This window comes from Salvelinus alpinus, chromosome 19, assembly GCF_045679555.1.
Source record: "Salvelinus alpinus chromosome 19, SLU_Salpinus.1, whole genome shotgun sequence".
NCBI lineage: Eukaryota > Metazoa > Chordata > Actinopteri > Salmoniformes > Salmonidae > Salvelinus > Salvelinus alpinus.
The window spans coordinates 7,381,277-7,404,069 of NC_092104.1; the positions used below are offsets into that span (position 1 = coordinate 7,381,277).

At 40.4% G+C, this 22,793-nt stretch overlaps 1 protein-coding gene across 3 annotated transcripts; it reads right to left on the minus strand.

Moving 5' to 3' along the window:
* Positions 1-147: 147 nt before the first annotated feature.
* LOC139544938 (histone H1, macronuclear-like) lies at positions 148-18,008 on the minus strand. 3 transcript variants are annotated; one of them, XM_071352160.1, is made up of 3 exons: positions 17,859-18,008; positions 8,069-8,354; positions 148-2,155 (listed from the first exon to the last, which is right to left on the minus strand). In XM_071352160.1, the coding sequence occupies exons 2-3, from the start codon at positions 8,340-8,342 to the stop codon at positions 1,782-1,784; spliced, it is 648 nt and encodes a 215-aa protein (XP_071208261.1). In that variant the 5' UTR covers positions 8,343-8,354; positions 17,859-18,008; the 3' UTR covers positions 148-1,781. The 3 variants fall into 3 exon arrangements, with proteins under 3 accessions (XP_071208261.1, XP_071208263.1, XP_071208262.1); XM_071352162.1 differs by lacking the exon at positions 17,859-18,008 and adding an exon at positions 17,678-17,734; XM_071352161.1 differs by lacking the exon at positions 17,859-18,008 and adding an exon at positions 17,409-17,512.
* Positions 18,009-22,793: the final 4,785 nt, after the last annotated feature.

Sequence of the window (22,793 nt, forward strand, 5' to 3'; positions counted from 1 at the left end):
CAGATCATTAATACCAGTATGCATGTCATGCATGTTCCACTGGATATCATAAGGTGAATGCACCAATTTGTAAGTCGCTCTGGATAAGAGCGTCTGCTAAATGACTTAAATGTAAATGTAAATACATACTGCAAGAGAATAGAACAGTCTTATCCATTTGTTTATTGAAATCCATGTGTGTATTAAAAAAACGATCTAAATTCTCCAAAGGTCTTTAGCCTGTCACTTTAATAATTCAATGTTTAATTAAATTAAATAAATATAGGCATTCAACTTGTAGCCGTTACAATTTAGGCTATCATTTAGGGTGATGGTGTCTGGCAGAATCGTTTTAGAACTCTGTGTTTTATAGCTGGTTATAGCCTAGACTTAATCAGCATTTAGTTTTGTCTCATTTATTGATATGGATATAGTCTCTTGAGGGATGGGGTTGTGCAAAGCAAATGGCTTTAACAAGCCTCCATACAGAGTGGAGTTTGCAAATGCAACAGTCAAAAGGCCTAGTATAAGACCTACAGTCTGTGCTCCTAAATACTGGAACAAGTGTGATTCATTAGGTTACATGATCACCACAGTAGCCCCACTCAGATATAAAAATAAATTATGAAATTATTTGGCCATTAAATAGCACAACAGCATGGCATATTTAAATAGTGGAATAGGCCTAGCCTAAATCATATTTACTTTCTGTTTTGCAGCTCAGACTTTTTTTCTAGACAAGGGTCTTCTGTGTCTTTATAGTGGTATTCTCACAAGTCATTTGTTGAATGCCTAAGCCTATACTAAGCCCAAGCTTAGTAGTATAACGTCGTTATCGAATGCCGTTTTAAAACAAGCTTTAGACTTTTATTTTGGAAATGAAACCCGGAAGCTGCAAAGCACCTCTAACGTCTGGGCTAGAGATGCTTGATTGACTAGCTAACTTGGACTAGCTACGTTCGGTCCATGTCCTTTGCAGATGACACATTCCTGACAAAAGCTTGTATGTATATAAAATATATCTGTAACCGAGTAAAGGGAGATGTAAAGTAAGAATTGAACGTGTAAATGTTCATTCATAGTCGTAACATTTGTACGTTTACAGATGTAATTTAACGGTTACGTTTCATGTTTCACGCATGACTTTTCTTACGATCCTAACAATTTACGTATGGATTTTCTTACGATCCTAACGATACCTACGTTCAACCTTTGGCAGCTATCTGGCTCCATACGGTACCACTTGCAGTGTGGTAGCAGAGAAAACAGTCTATGATTTGGGTGGCTGGAGTCTTTGACAATTTTGTTGTTTGAGAGCTGCGCGCTCTCTCTCTGCTCGACAGATTATAGTCTATGTGTGCAGCACATGTGAAAAATAATCGATGTATGAACAAACAGCTTCGGGAATCCATCTAGTTTTTTTTTATCAATTACATAACCTAGATTTAAAAAAGCATTATTACAATATACTTTTCACTGGCCCAAGCGGGCGACTGACGGGGATGATCGACTGGTCTGGAGGGTTTCCAGCGGGCAGCCCTGTTTATCGAGCCTTGCTGACATCGGTTAGTATTTTTTTATTGCGTATTTTATGTTCTGAAGAGCATATGAGAAAATGTCTAACTACCAATTCTTGAAAATTATAATTTTTACTTCATTGTCATGGTTGTAAAATGCAAAAAATTCATAGAAAAGCTTAAGAAAATACAGTATGTAAAAGAAAAGTGAAATCCTATGAAATATCATTATTAATTGTAAACCGGTCTAAAAGAAAGTATGCCATATGGGCCCATTCTATTGATCTACAACAGCTTAGGTCTCTTCGCCTCACTGCTCCCCTTTGCAGGTCTCTTCAACGTAGCGGCAGTGGTCTTCTTTGCAGTGCTCTTCGCCACAGTGGCAGTGGTCTTCTTTGCAGTGCTCTTTGCTGCAGTGTTCTCCTTTGCAGTGCTCTTCACCGCAGTGCTCTTCGCCACAGTGCTCTCCTTTGCAGTGCTCTTCACCGCAGTGCTCTTCGCCGCAGTGCCCTTTGCCGCTGGTGTCTCCTTGGCAGGTCTCTTCAGCACAATGCCAGTGCTCTCCTTTGCAGTGCTCTTTGCCGCAGTGCTCTCCTTTGCAGTGCTCTCCTTTGCAGTGCTCTTCACAGCAATGCTCTTCTTTGCAGTGCTCCTATCCGCTGTCGAGAGATGTACATGAGCAGATTTATGAATATGTCAACAAACAAAGTCTAATGTATGATTTTCAGTCGGGGTTTAGAAAAACTTACACCACTGATTAATGTCTACTTTACTTGACTGACTTCATCAGGAAAGAGATTGACGAGGAAAATCTCTGTAGAATGGTACTGCTTGACCTACAGAAGGCCTTTGATACAGTTAACCACTGTCTCCTAATCTCCTGAATGGAGGCACTGGGGTTAAGCAGAATCTCTCTGGGTAAAGTCCAACTTGTCAGGTAGGGAGCAAGTGGTAGAGGTTAATGGTTCACTGTCTCAGGAAAGACCAATGAGTTGTGGCGTTCCGCAGGGGAGTGTGCTTGGGCCTCTGCTGTTTTTACTGTCTATAAACAATATGAAAGATGCTTATTCGTTCCCTCTTTTCCTTTATGCGGATGACTCTACACTTCTGGTGTCTCATAAAAGTAAAACTATGTTGGAGAGCATACTTACTACAGAGCTTACTAACATTAGCAAATGGCTTGGAGATAATAAGCTATCTCTGCAATTATTTTTGGGTCCAGACTTAAATTGTGTAGGTCCTCTGAAAGCAGAGTGCAGTTAGGGGGTGAGGTGCTGACTACTAAAACCTCTGTTAGCTACCTGGGATGTATCCTTGATGAAATCTTGGGAGGTGTGAGAATGTCCACTAAAGTGCTAGGGAAGGTTAATGCCAGGACTATGTTTTTGGCTAGAAAGTCCAAGCTGCTTGATAAGGACTGCTAGCCACCACCCTCAATCAATGCTATTTTGACTACGCTAGTACTTCCTGGTTTGGGGGCTTATCTAAGCTTCTGAAGGGGAAGCTCCAGATAGCCCAGAATAAGCTGATCAGGGTAGTATTGAAGGGGAGTCCACGTACCCACATAGAGCTGCTTTCAGAAACTCAACTGGCTGCCTGTTGAGGCTAGGGTGTCCCAGATTAGATTGGGTCTGGTTTACAGGAGTATTTATGGTTCTGTGCCCAGATATCTAACCAATTACTTTCCCCATGTTAGGGATGCACACAATCACAGCACCAGATCAGGTGTAATGCTGGGAAAGGTACTGTCTTGTATACTGGAGCCTCAGAGTGGAATGAGTTGCCTCTGCCCATAAAAACAACGTTCTCTCTGGGCAGCTTTAAAAATAGAGTAAAAACACTGTTTGATGTCTTCTGTGTTTATTTGAATGTACCTTACGATGTAACTGCAATGATGAGATAGATATTCTTCTTCTTTGTTTTTATGTTTTATTATCTCTCTGTCACACTGTGTTCAACCGTGTTGGATCTTGCCTAGTCATCTTGTTTCAAGAGGACCACAATGGAAATAAGTCCCAGACTTTATTGTGTGTTTTCCTCCATGATTTAACAATGGAAATAAGTCACAGACTGTATTGTGTTTTATCCTCGTTCATGTGCATATATGGCTTTTCAAGTTTTATGTGTGATTGTTTTTTTTAATGGTCAAATGAATCAACTAAACTAAGTCACTCCTTTGCAGTGGTCTTGTTATCATTTAAAATTAAACCTGTAACAAAAACAACAATATTTCCTGGCAGCCATACAGTGCCTATAGAGAATCTACACCCCCGTGTAAGAAAATGGGATTAAAATTTATTTAATTGTCATATCTTGTCAACTATCTACAAAAAAATACTCTGTAATGTCAAAGTGGAAAAAAAATATATATATATATTTTTTTAGATTAAGGAGAAAGAAAACACTAATATACCTTGATTAGATAAGTATTCACCCTTCTGACTCAATACATGTTAGAATCACCTCTGGCAGCGACTACAGCGGTGAGTCTTCTTGGGTAAGTCTCATGTGCTTTGCACACTTGTATTGTGCAATATCTGGCCATTATTCTTTAAAAAAAGGTTAAGGGGTTGAGGATCATGGCTAGACCGAAATGTTCAAGTCTGGTCATAGATTTTCAAACAGATTGAAGTCAAAACTTGACCACTCAGGAACATTCACTGTCTTCTTGGTAAGCAACCCCAGTGCAGATTTGGCTTCATGTTATAGGTTATTGTCCTGCTGGAAGGTGAATTCAGCATCTCCCAATGTCTGGTGTAAAGCAGACTGAAGCAGGTTAAACTCTAGGATTTTGCCTGTGCTTAGCTCCATCTAATTTCTTTTCATCCTGAAAAACTCCTGTCTTTGCCGATTTTAAGCATAACCATGCCATGATGCAGCCCCCACCACCATGCTTGAAAATATGGAGGCAGTTACTCAGTGATGTGTTGTGTTGGATTTGCCCCCAAAACATAAGGCTTTGCATTTAAGGCCAAAAAGTGTATTCCTTTGCCGTGGTTTTTTGCAGTATTACTTTAGAGCCTTCTTGACACATTTGGATGTTGAAATATTTTTATTCTATATATTTGTATTCTTCTTTTCACTCTGTCATTTAGGTCATTATTGTGGAGTCACTACAATATTGTTGATGCATCCTCAGTTGTCTCCCATCACATTGAACTCTAACTGTTTTAAAATCACCAATGGCCTCATGGTGACATCCATAAGCAGTTTACTTCCTGTTCTGCAGCTCAGTTCAGAAGGAGTACTGCATATTTAATGTGTCTGGGTGGTTTAATAAATCATCCACATCATAATTATGAACTTGACCATACTTAAAGATATATTCAATGTCAGATTTGTTATTGTCATCTACCAAATCACTGTTCTTCTTTATGAGGCTTTTCAAATAGCTCCCTGGTCTTTGTAGTTTAATCTGTGCTCGAAATTCAATACTTAACTGAGGGAGCTTACGGATATTATATTTATGGAGGACAGAGGAAGTCATTAAAAAATAATTCAACCCCCTATTCACACAGCGATATAACATATGTAATTTGTTAAGCCAAATTTGACTGAGTTACAGTTCATATAAGGAAATCAGTCAATGGAAATAAATAAATTTGGCCCTAATCTATGGAAGACGATCCCACAGCTGAAGAAGCCGGATGTGGAGGTCCTAGGCTTGAGTGGTTACACGTGGTCTGAGGTTGTTAGGCCGGTTGAACGTACTGCCAAATTGTCTAAAATGGCATTGGTGGAGGCTTATGGTAGAGAAATGAACATTAAATTATCTGGCAACAGCTCTGGTGACATTCCTGCAGTCAGCATGCCAATTGCACACGCTACCTCAAAACTTGAGACATCTGTGACATTGTGTTGTGTGACATTTTAGAGTGACCTTTTACTGTCCTCAGCACAAGGTGCACCTGTGTAACAATCATGCTGTTTAATCTGCTTCTTGATATGCCACACCTGTCAGGTGGATGGATTATCTTGGCAATTATCTGATGTTGATCTTAGGCTTGTGTGCGGCTGCTCGGCAATGGAAACCCATTTCATGAAACAGTTATTGTGCTGACGATACTTCCAGAGGCAGTTTGGAACTCGGTAGAGTGTTGCAACTGAGAAAAGGTGATTTTTACGCAATACGCGCTTCAGCACTCGGCGGTCCCGTTCTGTGAGCTTGTTGTGTGGCCTTCCACTTCGCGGCTGAGCCGTTGTTGCTCCTACACGTTTCCACTTAACAATAAAAACACTTACAGTTGACCGGGGAAGCTCTACCAGGGCAGTAATTTGTGGGAAAAGTGGCATCCTATGACGGTGACACGTTGAAAGTCACTGAGCTCTTCAGTAAGGCCATTCTACTCCCAATGTTTGTCTATGGAGATTGCATGGCTGTGTGATATATTTTATACGCCTGTCAGCAACGGGTGTGGCTGAAATAGCCGATTCCACTAATTTGAAGGGGTGTCCAGATACTTTTGTATATATATACACACTACCTGTCAAAAGTTTTAGAACACCTACTCATTCAAGGGTTTTTCTTTATTTTTTACTATTTTCTACATTGTAGAATAATAGTGAAGATATCAAAACTATTAACTAACACATATGAAATGTAGTAACCAAAAAAGTGTTTAACAAATCTAAATATATTTTATATTTGAGATTCTTCAAATAGCCGCCCTTTGCCTTGATGACAGCTTTGCACACACTAGGCATTCTCTCAACCAGCTTCATGAGGTAGTCACCTGGAATGCATCTAAATTAATTAGGTGTGCCTTCTTAAAAGTTAATTTGTGGAATTTGTTCCCTTCTTAATGTGTTTGAGCCTATCAGTTGTGTTGTGACAAGGAAGGGTGAGTGTACAGAAGATAGCCCTATTTGTTAAAAGACAAAGTCCATATTATGGCAAGAACAGCTCAAATAAGCAATGAGAAATGAAAGTCTATTATTACTTTTAGACATGAAGGTCAGTCAATACGGAACATTTCAAGAACTTTTAAAGTTCCTTCAAGTGCAGTCGCAAAAACCATCAAGCGCTATGATGAAACTGGCTCTCATGAGGAGCACCACTGGAATGAAAGACCCAGAGTTACCTCTGCTGCAGAGGATAAGTTCATTAGAGTTACCAGCATCAGAAATTGCAGCCCAAATAAATGCTTCAGAGTTCAGAGGAGACTGTGTGAATCACTGTGTGAATCAGACCTTCATGGTCGAATTGCTGCAAAGAAACCACTACTAAAGGACACCAATAATAAGAAGAGACTTGCTTGGGCCAAGAAACACAAGCAATGGACATTAGACCGGTGGAAATTTGTCCTTTGGTCTGGAGTCTAAATTTGAGATTTTTGGTTCCAACCGCTGTGTCTTTGTGAGACGCGGTGTGGGTGAACGGTTGATCTCCGCAAGTGTGGTTCCCACCGTAAAGCATGGAGGAGGTGTTATGGTCCGGGGGTGCTTTGCTGGTGACACTGTCAGTGATTTATTTAGAATTCAAGGTTACACTTAACCAGCATGGCTACCACAGCATTCTGCAGTGAAACTCCATCCCATCTGGTTTGCGCTTAGTGGGACTATCATTTGTTTTACAACAGGACAATGACCCAACACACCTCCAGGCTGTGTAAGGACTATTTGAACACAAAGTAGAGTGATGGAGTGGTGCATCAGATAACCTGGCCTCAACAATCCCCCAACCTCAACCAAATTCAGATGGTTTGGGATGAGTCGGACCTCAGAGTGAAGGAAAAGCAGCCAACAAGTGCTCAGCATATGTGGGAACCCCTTCAAGACTGTTGGAAAAGCATTCCAGGTGAAGCTGGTTGAGAGAATGCCAAGAGTGTGCAAAGCTGTCATCAATGCAAAGGGTGGCTACTTTGAAGAATCTCAAATCTCAAATATATTTTGATTTGTTAAACACTTTTTTCGTTACCATATGATTCCATGAGTTGTTTCATAGTTTTGTCTTCACTACTATTCTACAATGTAGAAATTAGTAATAATAAAGAAAAACCCTTGAATGAGTAGGTGTTCTAAAACTTTTGACCGGTAGTGTGTGTGTGTGTGTGTTTTGATGTCTTCACTATCATTCTACAATGTAGAAAATAGTAAAAAAAAACTGGAATGAGTTGCTGTGTCCAAACTTTTGAATGGTACTATATATATATATATTAAGAAAATGGTTAATTGACCACAAAATGAATATTTTGAAATTGTCATCTCAGTCTTCAGACTTGAACCTCATTGAAAACATAAAACATGTGGTTTGAACTGAAGAGGACACGTCCTTAAACGCAGATGAAGAACATCACAGATCTGGAAATATTATCTATGGAGGAACGGTCTAAGATCTCTCCCAATGTGTTCTCCAATCTCATAAAACATTTTAGAAAAAGGCTCTGTGCCATTATCCTTGCAAGGTGACGTATTGAACAGGGTGCCAATAATTTAATGAACTGTACATACACACGTTAAAGATGCTGTATGTTTCTGTCTATGATCCGGTCCCAGTATAATGTGGCAGTCATGTTCAGCTATCATTTTCATCATAGGTGTCTATGACCTGTAATTTGTAAATTCTATTTTACCTCCTTTGAGAATGTTTGCCTTTGTCTTCAACTTGTCAGCAAGTTTATTCTGGTGCATGTCCTTCAGGATATTAATTGTAACACCCAGAGCCCCATTCTCTCTGTATTTGTTCACCATCAGCTCCACGGTATTCTCCCTGCTTGTGTCGCGATCCAACTCGCTTTTACTGATGGGCTCATAGCTATGCCTCTGGTGCTTGATGAGGAGCCACTGGAATCTCTTCATCTCGTCACTCGTCAACTCATCCAGAGTCTTAACCAACACCTGCTCCATCGTTGATGATCACTGCCATGGACAAAAGAATCAGACACCTATATCATCAACTACCTTTTCATCTGTAGTATAATAATGATCACTGCTGTACTAACTCAGCCTGAGTAAGGGCTTGTTTGAAAGAGTGAAACTTTATCATCTACCAACGACACCATGTGAATTTGGGAGGTAGGTAGTCCAATGACTGTCAATGCATCTGTCTGTAATAGGGTAAACTCAGGTCCAGAAAGCGTAACAGAAGGTAGGTTACAATAAATCAGGTTTAATACAATACGAGTTGTAACAAGGGAACAATAAGCCACATCGGAACATTTAGCTGAAATGTATTTGTATTTATTATGGATCCATTAGTTCCTGCCAAGGCAGCAACTACTCTTCCTGGGGTTTATTATGGTTCCCCATTAGGTCCTGCCAAGGCAGCAACTACTCTTCCTGGGGTCCAGGAAAATGAAGGCAATTCTACATTTTAAAAAACTTTACAATATATTCACAACAGATTTCAGATATTAAGTGTGTGCCCTCTGCTGGCGGAAATAAACAACGCACAGAGGTGCGGAAGGCTGCCCAAATTGGGCAGCAGGGGTACTCCGACGCGTTGCTCTATTGCGCACTGGACACCGCATCTAAGCGATGGTTTTTGATGACAGCAGTGCAATGAGGAATACAAATTAAATCAACGCAATTAGTCCGACCGATAAGTTGTGAAGAAGGCCATGTTGGCGTGGTAGTAGGATTGGCCTATGTTTCAGGAACAGCCCGGCATTACATCAACTTTTCCCTCTAAGTTAGCAGGCTATGTTAATTATAGTCCATGAAATATGAGTTCGACTAGATATCAGTCCTTATACCGTTATTTAAAGCTAGAATCCTAGGAAGGTGTATCATTTTGTTATCTGCATCTTACGGGACCATAGTTGTTGTGGATGGCTGTTGACAAACGTAAATGTGTATTTTAACCCAATAAATGGGTGAAATGAAGAAGTTTAAGCTGCCTATCAATCATTGTCATTGTGGACAGCAAGTGAACAATGTGCTCTTGCCAACAGCTGCATAGTACGGATCAAAGCATATGGAACAAAAGTTTGAGGGAGTTCCTCTCTTCTAAACTCCTCCGTGGTATTGTGCTCCATCATGTCAACAACTACTTTAATTTAAGAAGACCACGAGTGGGGCTTTTATTGCTCAATCTAATTTGTGCTAATAAAACATTTAATAAAAAATCCATATGCCTAACTGACACATGTTGAAACTTGCACACTTTGATAAACTTAAAGGGGCAATCTGTAGTTTCTGCGTTCAATGGCGTATTATATGTATATATAAACGCATTGATTCTTGAAGAATATTAATTATAAATGTTTCATGAGCTTAGTTCAACTGTCGTAGCCCATCAGAACCCAAAATATAAGCTTGTTTTACTCCAATGTTTGTAAACATTGTAAATGTAAACACCCGTTGTATAGCCTCAAAAAACATGGTTAAAACTACAATTTTGATATGGTGGATGGTCAGTCCTTGCATCCATAGTTCTCTCACATCACTGTGGAGGAGTTTTGGCCCACTCTTGCATGCAGAACTGCTTTACTCAAGAGACATGTGTGGGTGTCGAAGCATTCACTGCTCATTTCAAGTTCTGCCACAACATCTCAATTGGAATTGGGTCTGTACTTTGATTAGGCCACTCCTTGCTTTTTAGCCATTTTCATGTAGACTTGATTAACTGCTGCCAAGCCATTCTTCCTGGGTCCAAACACATTAACCTCTACAGTATCAAATGATCAGTTTCAGGCACCAACCTCATGCTGTGAAAGAATTGGAAAGAATTGTCTATCAACAATGACAATCCACCGGGATCTGACAACTTGGATGGAACATTACTGAGGATAATACCGGATGATATTGCCACTCCTTTTTGCCATATCTTTAAATGTAAGCCTACTAGAAAGTGTGTGCCCTCAGGCCTGGAGGGAAGCTAAAAGTAAGGAAAAAAAGCCTAAGAAGCACAGCGTTTACACAAATGACTGATGATTGGCTGAGAGAAATTGCTGATAAAAAGATTTTGGGTGCTGTTTTGCTACACGTCTGTGAGGCTTTTGACATTATCGATCATAGTCTGCTGATGGAAAAACATGTGTTATGGCTTTACACCCCCTGCTATATTGTGGATAAAGAGTTACCTGTCTAACAGAACACATACAGTTGAAGTCGGATGTTTACATACACTTAGGTTGGAGTCATTAAAACTAGTTTTTCAACCACTCCACAAATTTATTGTTAATTAACAAACTATAGTTTTGGCAAGTCGGTTAGGACATCTACTTTGTGCATGACATAAGAACATTTTTCCAACAATTGTTTACAGACAGATTATTTCACTTATAATCCACTGTATCACAATTTCAGTGACTCAGAAGTTTACATACACTAAGTTGACTGTGCCTTTAAACAGCTTGGAAAATTCTAGAAAATGATGTCATGGCTTTAGAAGCTTCTGATAGGCTAATTGACATCATTTGAGTCAATTGGAGGTGTACCTGTGGATGTATTTCAAGGCCTACCTTCAAACTCAGTGCCTCTTTGATTGACATCATGGGAAAATCTAAAGAAATCAGACAAAAATTGTAGACTTCCACAAGTCTGGTTCAGCCTTCCAAACGCCTGATGTTCATGTTCATCACGTTCATCTGTACAGTCAATAGTACGCAAGTATAAACACCATGGGACCACTCAGCCGTCATACCGCTCAGGAAGGAGACGCGTTCTGTCTCCTGGAGATTAACGTACATTGGTGCGAAAAGTGCAAATCAATCCCAGAACAACAGCAAAGGACCTTGTGAAGATGCTGGAGGAAACAGGTACAAAAGTATCTATAGCGACATAACCTGAAAGTCTGCTCAGCAAGGAAGAAGCCACTGCTCCAAAACCGCCATAAAAAAGCCAGACTACAGTTTGCAACTGCACATGGGGACAAAGATCGTACTTTTTGGAGAAATGTCCTCTGGTCTGATGAAACAAAAATAGAACAGTTTGGCCATAATGACATCATTATGTTTGGAAGAAAAAGGGGGAGGCTTGCAAGCCAAAGAACACCATCCCAACTGTGAAGCACAGGGGTAGCAGCATCATGTTGTGGGGGTGCTTCCCTGCAGGAGCACTTCACAAAATAGATGGCATCATGAGATTGGAAAATTATATGGATATATTGAAACAACATCTCAAGACATCAGTCAGGAAGTTAAAGCTTGGTCGCAAATGGGTCTTCCAAATGGACAATGACCCCAAGCATACTTCCGAAGTTGTGGCTTAAGGACAACAAAGTCAAAGTATTGGAGTGGCCATCACAAAGCCCAGACCTCAATCCTATAGAACATTTGTGGGCAGAATTGAAAAAAGCGTGTGTGAGCAAGGAGGCCTACAAACTTGACTCAGTTACACCAGCTCTGTCAGGAGGAATGGGCCAAAATTCACCCAACTTATTGTGGGAAGCTTGTGGAAGGCTACCCGAAATGTTTGACCCAAGTTAAACAATTTAAAGGCAATGGTACAAAATACTAATTGAGTGTATGTAAACTTCTGACCCACTGGGAATGTGATGAAAGAAATAGAAGCTGAAATAAATAATTCTCTCTACTATTATTCTGACATTTTACATTCTTAAAATAAAGTGGTGATCCTAACTGACCTAAGACAGGGAATTTTTACTCTGATTAAATGTCAGGAATTGTGAAAAACCGAGTTTAAATGTATTTGGCTAAGGTGTATGTAAACTTCCGACTTCAACTGTAGGGTGTTCTTTAATGGAAGCCTCTCCAACATAATCCAGGTAGAATCAGGAATTCCCCCAGTGCAGCTGTCTAGGCCACTTACATTTTTTTCAATCTTTACTAATGAATTGCTACAAGCTTTGAGTAAAGCCAGTGTGTCTGTGTATACAGATGACTCAACATGATAGACTTCAGCTACAATAGTGAGTGAAATCACTGCAACACCTAACAAAGAGCTGCAGTTAGTTTTAGAATGGTTGGCAAGGAATAAGTTAGTCCTCAATATAAAAAAAACTAAAAGCATTGGACAAATCATTCACTAAACCCTAAACCTCAACTAAATATTGCAATAAATAATGTGGAAATTGAGCACGTTGAGGTGACTATACTGCTTGGAGTAACCCTGGATTGTAAACTGTCATGGTCAAAACATACTGATACAACAATAGCTAAGATGGGGAGAAGTCTGTCCATAATAAAGCGCTGCTCTGCCTTTTTAACAACACTATCAACAGGCCCTAGTTTTGTCGCACCTGGCAACTCTGTGGTCCAACTCATCCCAAACCATCTCAATTGGGATGAGGTCGGGTGATTGTGGAGGCCAGGTCATCTGATGCAGCACTCCATCACTTTCCTTCTTGGTAAAATAGCCCTTACACAGCCTGGAGGTGTGTTGGGTCATTGTCCCGTTGAAAAACAAATGATAGTCCCACTAAGCGCAAACCAGATGTGATGGCGTATCGCTGCAGAATGATGTGGTAGCCATGCTGGTTAAGCGTGCCTTGAATTCTAAATAAATCACCAGCAAAGCACCCCCACATCGTCGCACCTCCTCCTCCATGCCTCAAGGTGGGACATGCGGAGATCATCCGTTCACATACTCTGCGCCTCATGAAGACACGGCAGTTGGAACCAGAAATCTCAAATTTGGACTCATCAGACCTAAGGGCAGATTTCCACCGGTCTAATGTCCATTGCTCGTGTTTCTTGGCCCGAGCAAATCTCTTCTTATTATTGGTGTCCTTTAGTATTTGTTTCTTTGCAGCAATTCGACCTTGAAGGCCTGATTCACACAGTCTCTTCTGAACAGTTGATGTTGAGATGTGTCTGTTACTTGAACTCTGTGAAGCATTTATTTGGGCTGAGATTTCTGAGGCTGGTAACCTCTAATGAACTTATCCTCTTTAGCAGAGTTAACTCTGGGTCTTCCTTTCCTGTGGCGGTCCTCACGAGAGCCAGTTTAATCATAGTGCTTGCAACTGCACTTGAAGAAACTTTGAAAGTTCAAACATTTTCCAGATTGACTGACCTTCACGTCTTAAAGTAATGATGGACTGTTGTTTCTCTTTGCTTATTTGAGTTGTTCTTGACTTGGTCTTTTACCAAATAGGGCTATCTTCTGTATACCACCACTACCTTGTGACAACACAACTGATTGGCTCAAACACATTAAGATGGAATGAAATTCCACAAATTAACTTTTAACAAGGCACACCTGTTAATTGAAATGCATTCCAGGTGACTACCTCATGAAGCTGGGTGGCAGGTAGCCTAGCGATTAGACTAGTAACCCAAAGGTTGCAAGATCGAATCCCCGAGCTGACAAATTAAAAATTTGTTGTTCTGCTCCTGAACAAGGCAGTTAACCCACTGTTCCGGTAGGCCGTCATTGAAAATAAGAAATTATTCTTAACTGACTTGCCTAGTTAAATAAATAGAAAAAGCTGGTTGAGAGAATGCCAAGTGTGTGCAAAGCTTTCATCGAGGCATAGGGTGGCTACTTCGAAGAATCTCCAATATATTTTGATTTGTTATTTCATAGTTTTGATGTCTTCACTATTATTCTACAATGTAAAGAAAAACCCTTGAATGAGTAGGTGTGTCCAAACTTGTGACTGGTACTGTATATATATATATAAAGTATATACAGTGCATTCGGAAAGTATTCAGACAACTTCACTTTTCCACATTTTGTTACAATACATTATCATTCTAAAATGAACTAAAATGTTTTTTTTCCCTCATCAATCTACACACAATACCCCATAATGACAAAGCAAAAACTGGTTTTTAGACATTTGTGCAAATGTATGAAATATCATATTTACATAAGTATTCAGACCCTTTACTCAGTACTTTGTTGAAGCACCTTTGGCATCGATTACAGGCTTGAGTCTTCTTGGGTATGATGCTACAAGCTTGGCACACCTGTATTTGGTGAGTTTCTCCCATTCTTCTCTGCAGATTCTCTCAAGCTCTGTCAGGTTGGATGGGGAGCATCGCTGCACAGCTATTTCAAGGTCTCTCCAGGGATGTTCGATCAGGTTCAAGTCCGGGCTCTAGCTGGGCCACTCAAGGACATTCAGAGACTTGTCACGAAACTACTCCTGCGTTGTCTTGGCTGTGTACTTGATCGTCAGGTCGTTGTCCGTTGTCCTCTTCACCGTAGTCTGAGATCCTGAGCACTCTGAAGCAGGTTTTCATCAAGGATCTCGCTGTACTTTGCTCTGTTCATCTTTCCCTCAATCCTGACTAGTCCCCCAGTCCCTGCCGCTGAAAAACATCCCCACAGCATGATGCTGCCACCACCATACTTCACGTTAAGGATGGTATTGGCCAGGTGATGAGCGGTGCCTGGTGTCCTCCAGAAGTGACGCTTGGCATTCAGGCCAAAGAGTTCAATGTTGGTTTCATCAGACCAGAGAATCTTGTTTCTCATGGTCTGAGAGTACTTTAGTACAAACTCCAAGCAGGCTTTCATGTGCCTTTTACTGAAGACTGGCTTCCGTCTGGCCACTCTACCATAATCTTTTTAATGTTTTTATTTAACCTGGCAAATATGTTAACAAATTCTTATTTACAATGATGGCCTACCCCAGCCAAACCTTAACCCGTACGACGCTGGGCCAATTTTGCGCCGCCCTTTGGGACAAGGCCAGTTGTGATACAGCCTGGAATCAAACCAGGGTCTGTTGTGACGCCTCTAGCACTGAGATGCAGTGCCTTAGACCGCTGCGCCACTTGGGAGCCCATAAAAGCCTGATTGGTGGAGTGCTGCCGAGATGGTTGTACTTCTGGAAGGTTCTCCCATCTTCACAGAGGAACTCTGGAGCTCTGTCATTTTGGCCAGGTGGCCAGCTCAAGGAAGAGTCTTGGTGTTTCGAAACTTCTTCAATTTAAGAGTGATGGAGGCCACTGTGTTTTTGGGGACCTTCAATGCTGCAGAAATGTTTTCGTACCCTACCCCCTCGACACAATCCTGTCTCGGAGCTCCATGGACAATTCATCCAACCTCATGGCTTAGTTTTTGCTCTGACATCAATCAAATTGTCGAAACATCTCAAGGATGATCAATGGAAACATGATGCACCTGAGCTCAATTTCGAGGCTCATAGTGAAGGGTCTGAATACTTATGTAAATAAGGTATTTCTGTTTTCGCTTATTATTATTATGGGTTATTGTGTGTATATTGATGAGGGACATATTTCACTTAATCCATTTTAGAATAAGGCTGTAACAGTAACAAAATGTGGAAGAAGTCCATTTTGCCTTTGTAGCCTGCCCATCTAGTGGAAATCACTCAGTTCTGCCTCAAGGACAAGACTCATCCCAATAAACGTCAACCTGCTTAGAGTCATTAGAAGACAAAAATGAATATTACCAATTGAATGACCTCTATTGCAGGATAAATCAATGAGTTTATAGCTGGCCATAAATGGATGTTACATTTTACTTCATGAGTTGGTTATGCAAGCTTCTCCTAACCCATTGCTTTCTACTACAGATAATAATACGATTAGGCTATATCTTTACATTAAAAACATGAGTCTGTCAGATTTCCAGTCATTCCAATGAATTTCAAATCAAATCAAATTTTATTTGTCACATACACATGGTTATCAGATGTTAATGCGAGTGTAGCGAAATGCTTGCTTGAATTTAATACCCCTTGATCGTCAAGAATAGGACTTGGAAATATATAAATATAGATTAGCCAAATTGTTATAACTGAGCATAACCCCAAAACGAATGACTAATTAGACTACCATGTTGTTTATCATTGTGTTGTCATGGAGGACTGATTGGGCTCGTTGCTTCGAGTTGAAATGGAAATGCTGCGCTCATGGAATGGCATGCTTTGAGCACTATTGAAAAGTTCTATTTACACGTGAAAAATGAATGCAATATGCTGCGTTTGCTGTAGGCCTATTGTTTCCGTTTTTGTTGGTGACAGTTTGATATCTCGACAATTTGCAGCTCTTTAGTTAAGTCTATAAAAGTGCGCGAGTTTGAGCATGTGTCCATTAGGCCTGAGGATTCTTTATTTTTTAATCAGCACAAATTAGATTGAGCAATAAAAGCCCCGCTCGTGGTCTTCTAAAATTTGACAATTTTTTGACAGTATGGCACACAATACCACAGCGGAGTTTACAAGGGAGGAACTCAAACTTTTATTCCATAGGACGGGGTCCGCATAACGCAGGTGCTGCAAGAACGCATGTTTCACTCTATCCACTGGGGCGTATTCATTACGCCGATTCTGTTGCAAAACGTTTTTTAAACCGAAGCAAACGGAACGAAACGGAGAGGGACCTAACTGAATGTGTCCAATAGAAACTATCGCTTTGCTCTATTTGCTTCCGTTTGGTTTTTAAAAGAGTAACGGTTTCTGTCAAAAAGAACATTGCTTGATAGGCAGTTTAAACTACTTAAATTCAACCATTATTGGGTTAAAATACGCATATACATTTGTGAACAGCAATCCACAACAACCACAATCCATAAGGTTCAAATAGTTAAATGAGACAGCTGCAGTGTGATTAACATCAATGCGCTACGTGGACTAGATATCAACAATACATTCTAACCGTATCGCGCGTAGGCTACATAATTGCGGTCGTCCTTACTTCCAAGCGTTTATTCAAATTGGATCATCTTCGGATGTCGAAAGTCGCACGAATCTAAGACATAGCTTGTGGATTGTAGCCTACAAAAGCCTATTCCTGTTATTTTCCCGCCTATTCCTGTTCTTTTCCCGCGTTCAACCAAACGTATTTGGTGTGTCATCATAGTGGTCTGTGATTTGTGGTCGGAACAAATGTACATTTGTACCTTTTTTCAATGCTTATTTTAATGTCATGAAAACAGAAAGGTGTCGAATATTTTTTTCTCTCACAAAAACCCTTCCTGAATAAAAAAAAATGTAGCTTAGAAGTAAGTAATCATAACCTTTTTCAAAATAAATTATATCTGTAATCTGATTACTATATTGTTGCTGGGAACGTAATGGAGTACAGTTACTGTCTTTTCGTAATCAGTTACATGTAAATCCTCAACCGTGATGATCCGCTGCCGCTACTACAACGTTAAATCCACAATGATTCAGTGATAAGTCTTCGGATGTTCTGTGCAGTGCGTACCGCTTATAAAAAATGGAAGTGTGAAAGATTTATAGGCTTGCACACAATCTACAGCCGAAATACATTCATATTGTTTTACATTTTCCTCAACGTTAGCTGGCTATGTTCATTATAGCCCATAAAATACAAGTTAGATATTAGTCTTCATACCGTTTTTAAAGAGATTCTAAAAAGTGGAGAGACGGTCGTGTAGCCTGGTGCGCGTCAGCAAAGTGCAAACCTTTATGTAATACGTTAAAAAAAATGTAATCTGTGTTTTTACTCAATGTATAGCCTAACTAATAGTACACCACGAAATAAGATCGAGTTAGTGCTTTAGTAGGTTTCTTACCTTCAAGAAGTTACAACCAGGATGCTGTAGGCTCAACACGTGCTCTTTGCTTTGGCTTTCATCCGTAATCTATGTCATATAAAGGCATTGAAAGCAGCCACGCCTATCATGTCTGGGCACATCATCATCTGAAATCAAACTTTATTTATATAGTACATTTCTTACTACAAATGCATTTCAAGGTACTTCACAAATATAATAATAAAAGGTGAGAAAGATAAAACACCAAACGGTTCACGAATACAAATTCAGAGATGATCGTCTAGGGAAGTTATGAATAAAAGGAAATCACATTCAGCATCAAATGATTTGTAAAAACTGTAACCTCAAGCAGCAGCCGTAGAAAAGACACCTGATCGGGGTTCCCGCGGGTCTGGAGATTACAGCCCAGTACAGACTGTTCTACGAAATATATTCCCAAATAAATGTATTCTGAGATATTGTGTTTTACATTTACATTTAAGTCATTTAGCAGACGCTCTTATCCAGAGCGACTTACAAATTGAGTCCTGGGTTCCCCACCACACTACCATCCCTGGGTTCCCCACCACACTACCAGTCCTGGGTTCCCCACCACACTACCATCCCAGGGTTCCCCACCACACTACCAGCCCAGGATTCCCCACCACACTACCGGCCCTGGGTTCCCCACCACACTACCAGCCTTGGGTTCCCCACCACACTACCAGCCCAGGATTCCCCACCACACTACCGGCCCTGGGTTCCCCACCACACTACCAGCCTTGGGTTCCCCACCACACTACCGGCCTTGGGTTCCCCACCACACTACCAGTCCTGGGTTCCCCACCACACTACCATCCCTGGGTTCCCCATCACACTACCAGCGCTGGGTTCCCCACCACACTACCAGTCCTGGGTTCCCCATCACACTACCATCCCAGGGTTCCCCACCACACTACCAGCCTTGGGTTCCCCATCACACTACCATCCCAGGGTTCCCCACCACACTACCAGCCTTGGGTTCCCCACCACACTACCAACCTTGGGTTCCCCACCACACTACCAGCCTTGGGTTCCCCACCACACTACCAACAGCCTTGGGTTCCCCACCACACTACCATCCCAGGGTTCCCCACCACACTACCAGCCTTGGGTTCCCCACCACACTACCATCCCTGGGTTCCCCATCACACTACCATCCCAGGGTTCCGAATGAACCCACAACCCTGGCGTTGCAAGCGCCATGCTCTACCAACTGAGCCACACGGGACTCTACCGGTCCTGGGTTCCCCACCACACTACCATCCCTGGGTTCCCCACCACACTACCAACCCAGGGTTCCCCACCACACTACCATCCCAGGGTTCCCCACCACACTACCGGTCCTGGGTTGTATTTAAATAATAGTTAATATGCTTAATATAAAACATTAACTTCAGTGATTTTGAAAAGGGAACACTTGACTTTCACTCATGTCATGACCTGTGTTAGTATCAATACATTGTTAGCCTACTATAGGGTATACGATACACTAGGTATTCATACTTTAGGGACTTTCTCCATCGCTGGAGCAGCAGCTGTCATCTCCCTCACAGTGCTCACTCCGTTCTGGGTAGAAACACAGAGAAAACACAGTTAGCATCTCTATTATAATAACCAGTATATTATTATAAGCTGTATCATGTTAGTCATTTAGCAGACACTCTTATCCAGAGTGACTTACATGAGCAATTAGGGTAAAGTGCCTTGCTCAAGGGCACATCAACAGGTTTTTCACCTTGTCGGCTCAGGGATTCGAACCAGCAGCCTTTCGGTTACTGGCCCAACGCTCTATCCACTAGGCATAACTCCCTTTTCATCTGCTGTAAAATAATAATGATCACTGCTGTACTAACTCAGCCTGAGTAAGGGCTGGAGTAAAAGAGTGAAACTTTATCATGTACCATTGACACCATGTGAATTTGGGAGGTAGGTAGTCCAATGACTGTCAATGCATCTGTCTGTAATAGGGGAAACTCAGGTCTAGAAAGCACAACAGAAGGTAGGCTACAATAAATCAAGATTAATACAACACGAGTTGTAACAACGGAACAACAAGCCACATCGGAACATTTAGCTGAAATGTATGCCCTCTACTGACGGAAATCAACAACGCACTGAGGTGCGGAAGGCTACACAAAATATGCAGCAGTGGTACACTGACGCGTTGCTCTATTGCGCACTGGACACCGCATCTAACTAATGGTTACATTAGTGCGTCGGGGAATACAAATTAAATGAACTAAATCAGTTCTAACCGAGAAGTCTGAAAGACCTGGTGAGCAGCGAGCTAGACTATTCATTAGAACGTCATACATAGCCATAACTAATGTTCCTTTTCTCAAAGTTAGCAGGCTATGTTGTTAAAAGAAGAGTTAGACTAGATACTAGTCCTCATACAGTTTTTTAAAAAGAGATTACAAAAGTTGGGGAGGCAGTCATGAAGCCGAGAGTATGTGAGAAACAGCAAGGCTTGATATTAGGCCTACATTACGCGCAATAAGTCATGCACATACTGTATGTATGTAATAGGTTATTTCCTTTTTTATAAAATATGTATTTTTAATCTAAGTTTGTACGCTATATAACTTATAGACTATTCTATAACGAAATAAGATCGAGTTAGACTTTATATATGCCATTTTATACGTTTCTTACCTTAAAGAAATTACAAACAGATGGCAAACAAAGGCAGAGTTGGAAATGAGTTTAGGCTATATATAGTCAAAAGATCCTTTCATTTTCATTTAGGATCTTTTGACTATATAGCCAAAACTAATTTTCAACTCTGGCTTGACAGGACCACACACTATATTGCTCCTACTAGCGCTATTACTAAAGCCTTTCAGTGATAGCTGACACGACCCTGTTTAATATTCTCCTTTCTTTTATCTCTCTCAACAGTAGGACATAATATGCATTCTCTTCATAGCAGTCTGGGTTTATTTTCATCAATCAGAGAACACAAGTATTTATCCAGTAATAATTTAATGCATTTTTTTTCTTCTTAATTTCAATTATTTAGCCGATAACAGCAATTTACAGTTAGTTAATTCAACTGAGGTAACAATCATCATACTTGCTTTCACTGAAATACTTGAAAAAGCGCGTGTTCACTGTTCATTCAGTGTACAGCGCCGAGATTTACATGCTAAAATCTCCACTGTATATAGGTGTTCAGTTCATAGCAGCCACACCTATAGCCATATTATATAATGTCTTGGCCCATCATACAGAGAAGTTATGACTTAAAGATACATTTTATAAAGCAGTAATTCCATAAACAACAATCTCTGCAAGCCACCGCAGACTTTAACCAGGGCAATATAGGGGCATAGTGTCAATCATACAAGTGCTTTTTATGCACGTACACACGAAATTCATAAATTCATTAAAAAAAATAATGAAAACGCTTTATATGTTTAAAGCTTAAGGCCTTAATAGAAACAATAACGACTCCCATACCCCACCTCTGTTTTGGTAAAAGGTTGAGGGATGGGGCTGGAGAAATGTAACCACTCACAAATTCATAGACAGAGCTACGACCATGCATGATATAAAAATGATGTTTTTAACCTTGTTAAGAGGCTATACAGTGTTTGTTTACATTTACATTGTTTACAAACATTGGAGTAAAACAAGCTTATATTTTGGGTTGTGATGGGGTACGACAGTTGAACTAACCTCATGAGGCATTTCACATATTTTTTCACACACAAAACAACAAACAACTTAACATTCACATACATCCACTTCAACAAACAACTTAACATTCACATACATCCACTTCAACAAACAACTTAACATTCACATACATCCACTTCAACAAACAACTTAACATTCACATACATCCACTTCAACAAACAACTTAACATTCACATACATCCACTTCAACAAACAACTTAACATTCACATACATCCACTTCAACAAACAACTTAACATTCACATACATCCACTTCAACAAACAACTTAACATTCACATACATCCACTTCAACAAACAACTTAACATTCACATACATCCACTTCAACAAACAACTTAACATTCACATACATCCACTTCAACAAACAACTTAACATTCACATACATCCACTTCAACAAACAACTTAACATTCACATACATCCACTTCAACAAACAACTTAACATTCACATACATCCACTTCAACAAACAACTTAACATTCACATACATCCACTTCAACAAACAACTTAACATTCACATACATCCACTTCAACAAACAACTTAACATTCACATACATCCACTTCAACAAACAACTTAACATTCACATACATCCACTTCAACAAACAACTTAACATTCACATACATCCACTTCAACAAACAACTTAACATTCACATACATCCACTTCAACAAACAACTTAACATTCACATACATCCACTTCAACAAACAACTTAACATTCACATACATCCACTTCAACAAACAACTTAACATTCACATACATCCACTTCAACAAACAACTTAACATTCACATACATCCACTTCAACAAACAACTTAACATTCACATACATCCACTTCAACAAACATCAACGACATCACACTTGCTCAGACCCACATGTTCCCACCATATCCACACCCAACGTTGCTTCTAGTGCCCCTAAAACTCTACCCCATATGTCTTAGAATTGTGCCATGTAGTCTGTCCTAGCCAGACCCCCTTTCGATATTTAAATAATAAATACGTTAACGTTAGAGTATAGTCAGACTTCCAGTATTTAAGTAATAGTGTTTTGTCATAGTCCAGTATTGTCAGATTGGCAGTCTAAGGCCTAGTTTTCTGTGACATTTTAGTGGCAGAACGCATGAAAAGGAAGTCCCCACCCACACACCCACACACTCATGAAGAAGTTTTACGGCTTCTTCTTCCTTCCTTCTTCTTCTTTGTTTACTCCCACATGGAGCACAAAGAAGACTG

Coding starts and splice junctions, on each gene's coding strand:
- LOC139544938 (XM_071352160.1), bottom strand. CDS start 8,342: ATGGAGCAGGTGTTGGTTAAGACTCTGGATGAGTTGACGAGTGACGAG. Junction 2,156..8,068: donor GGCAAACATTCTCAAAGGAG/GTAAAATAGAAT, acceptor ATCTCTCGACAG/CGGATAGGAGCACTGCAAAG.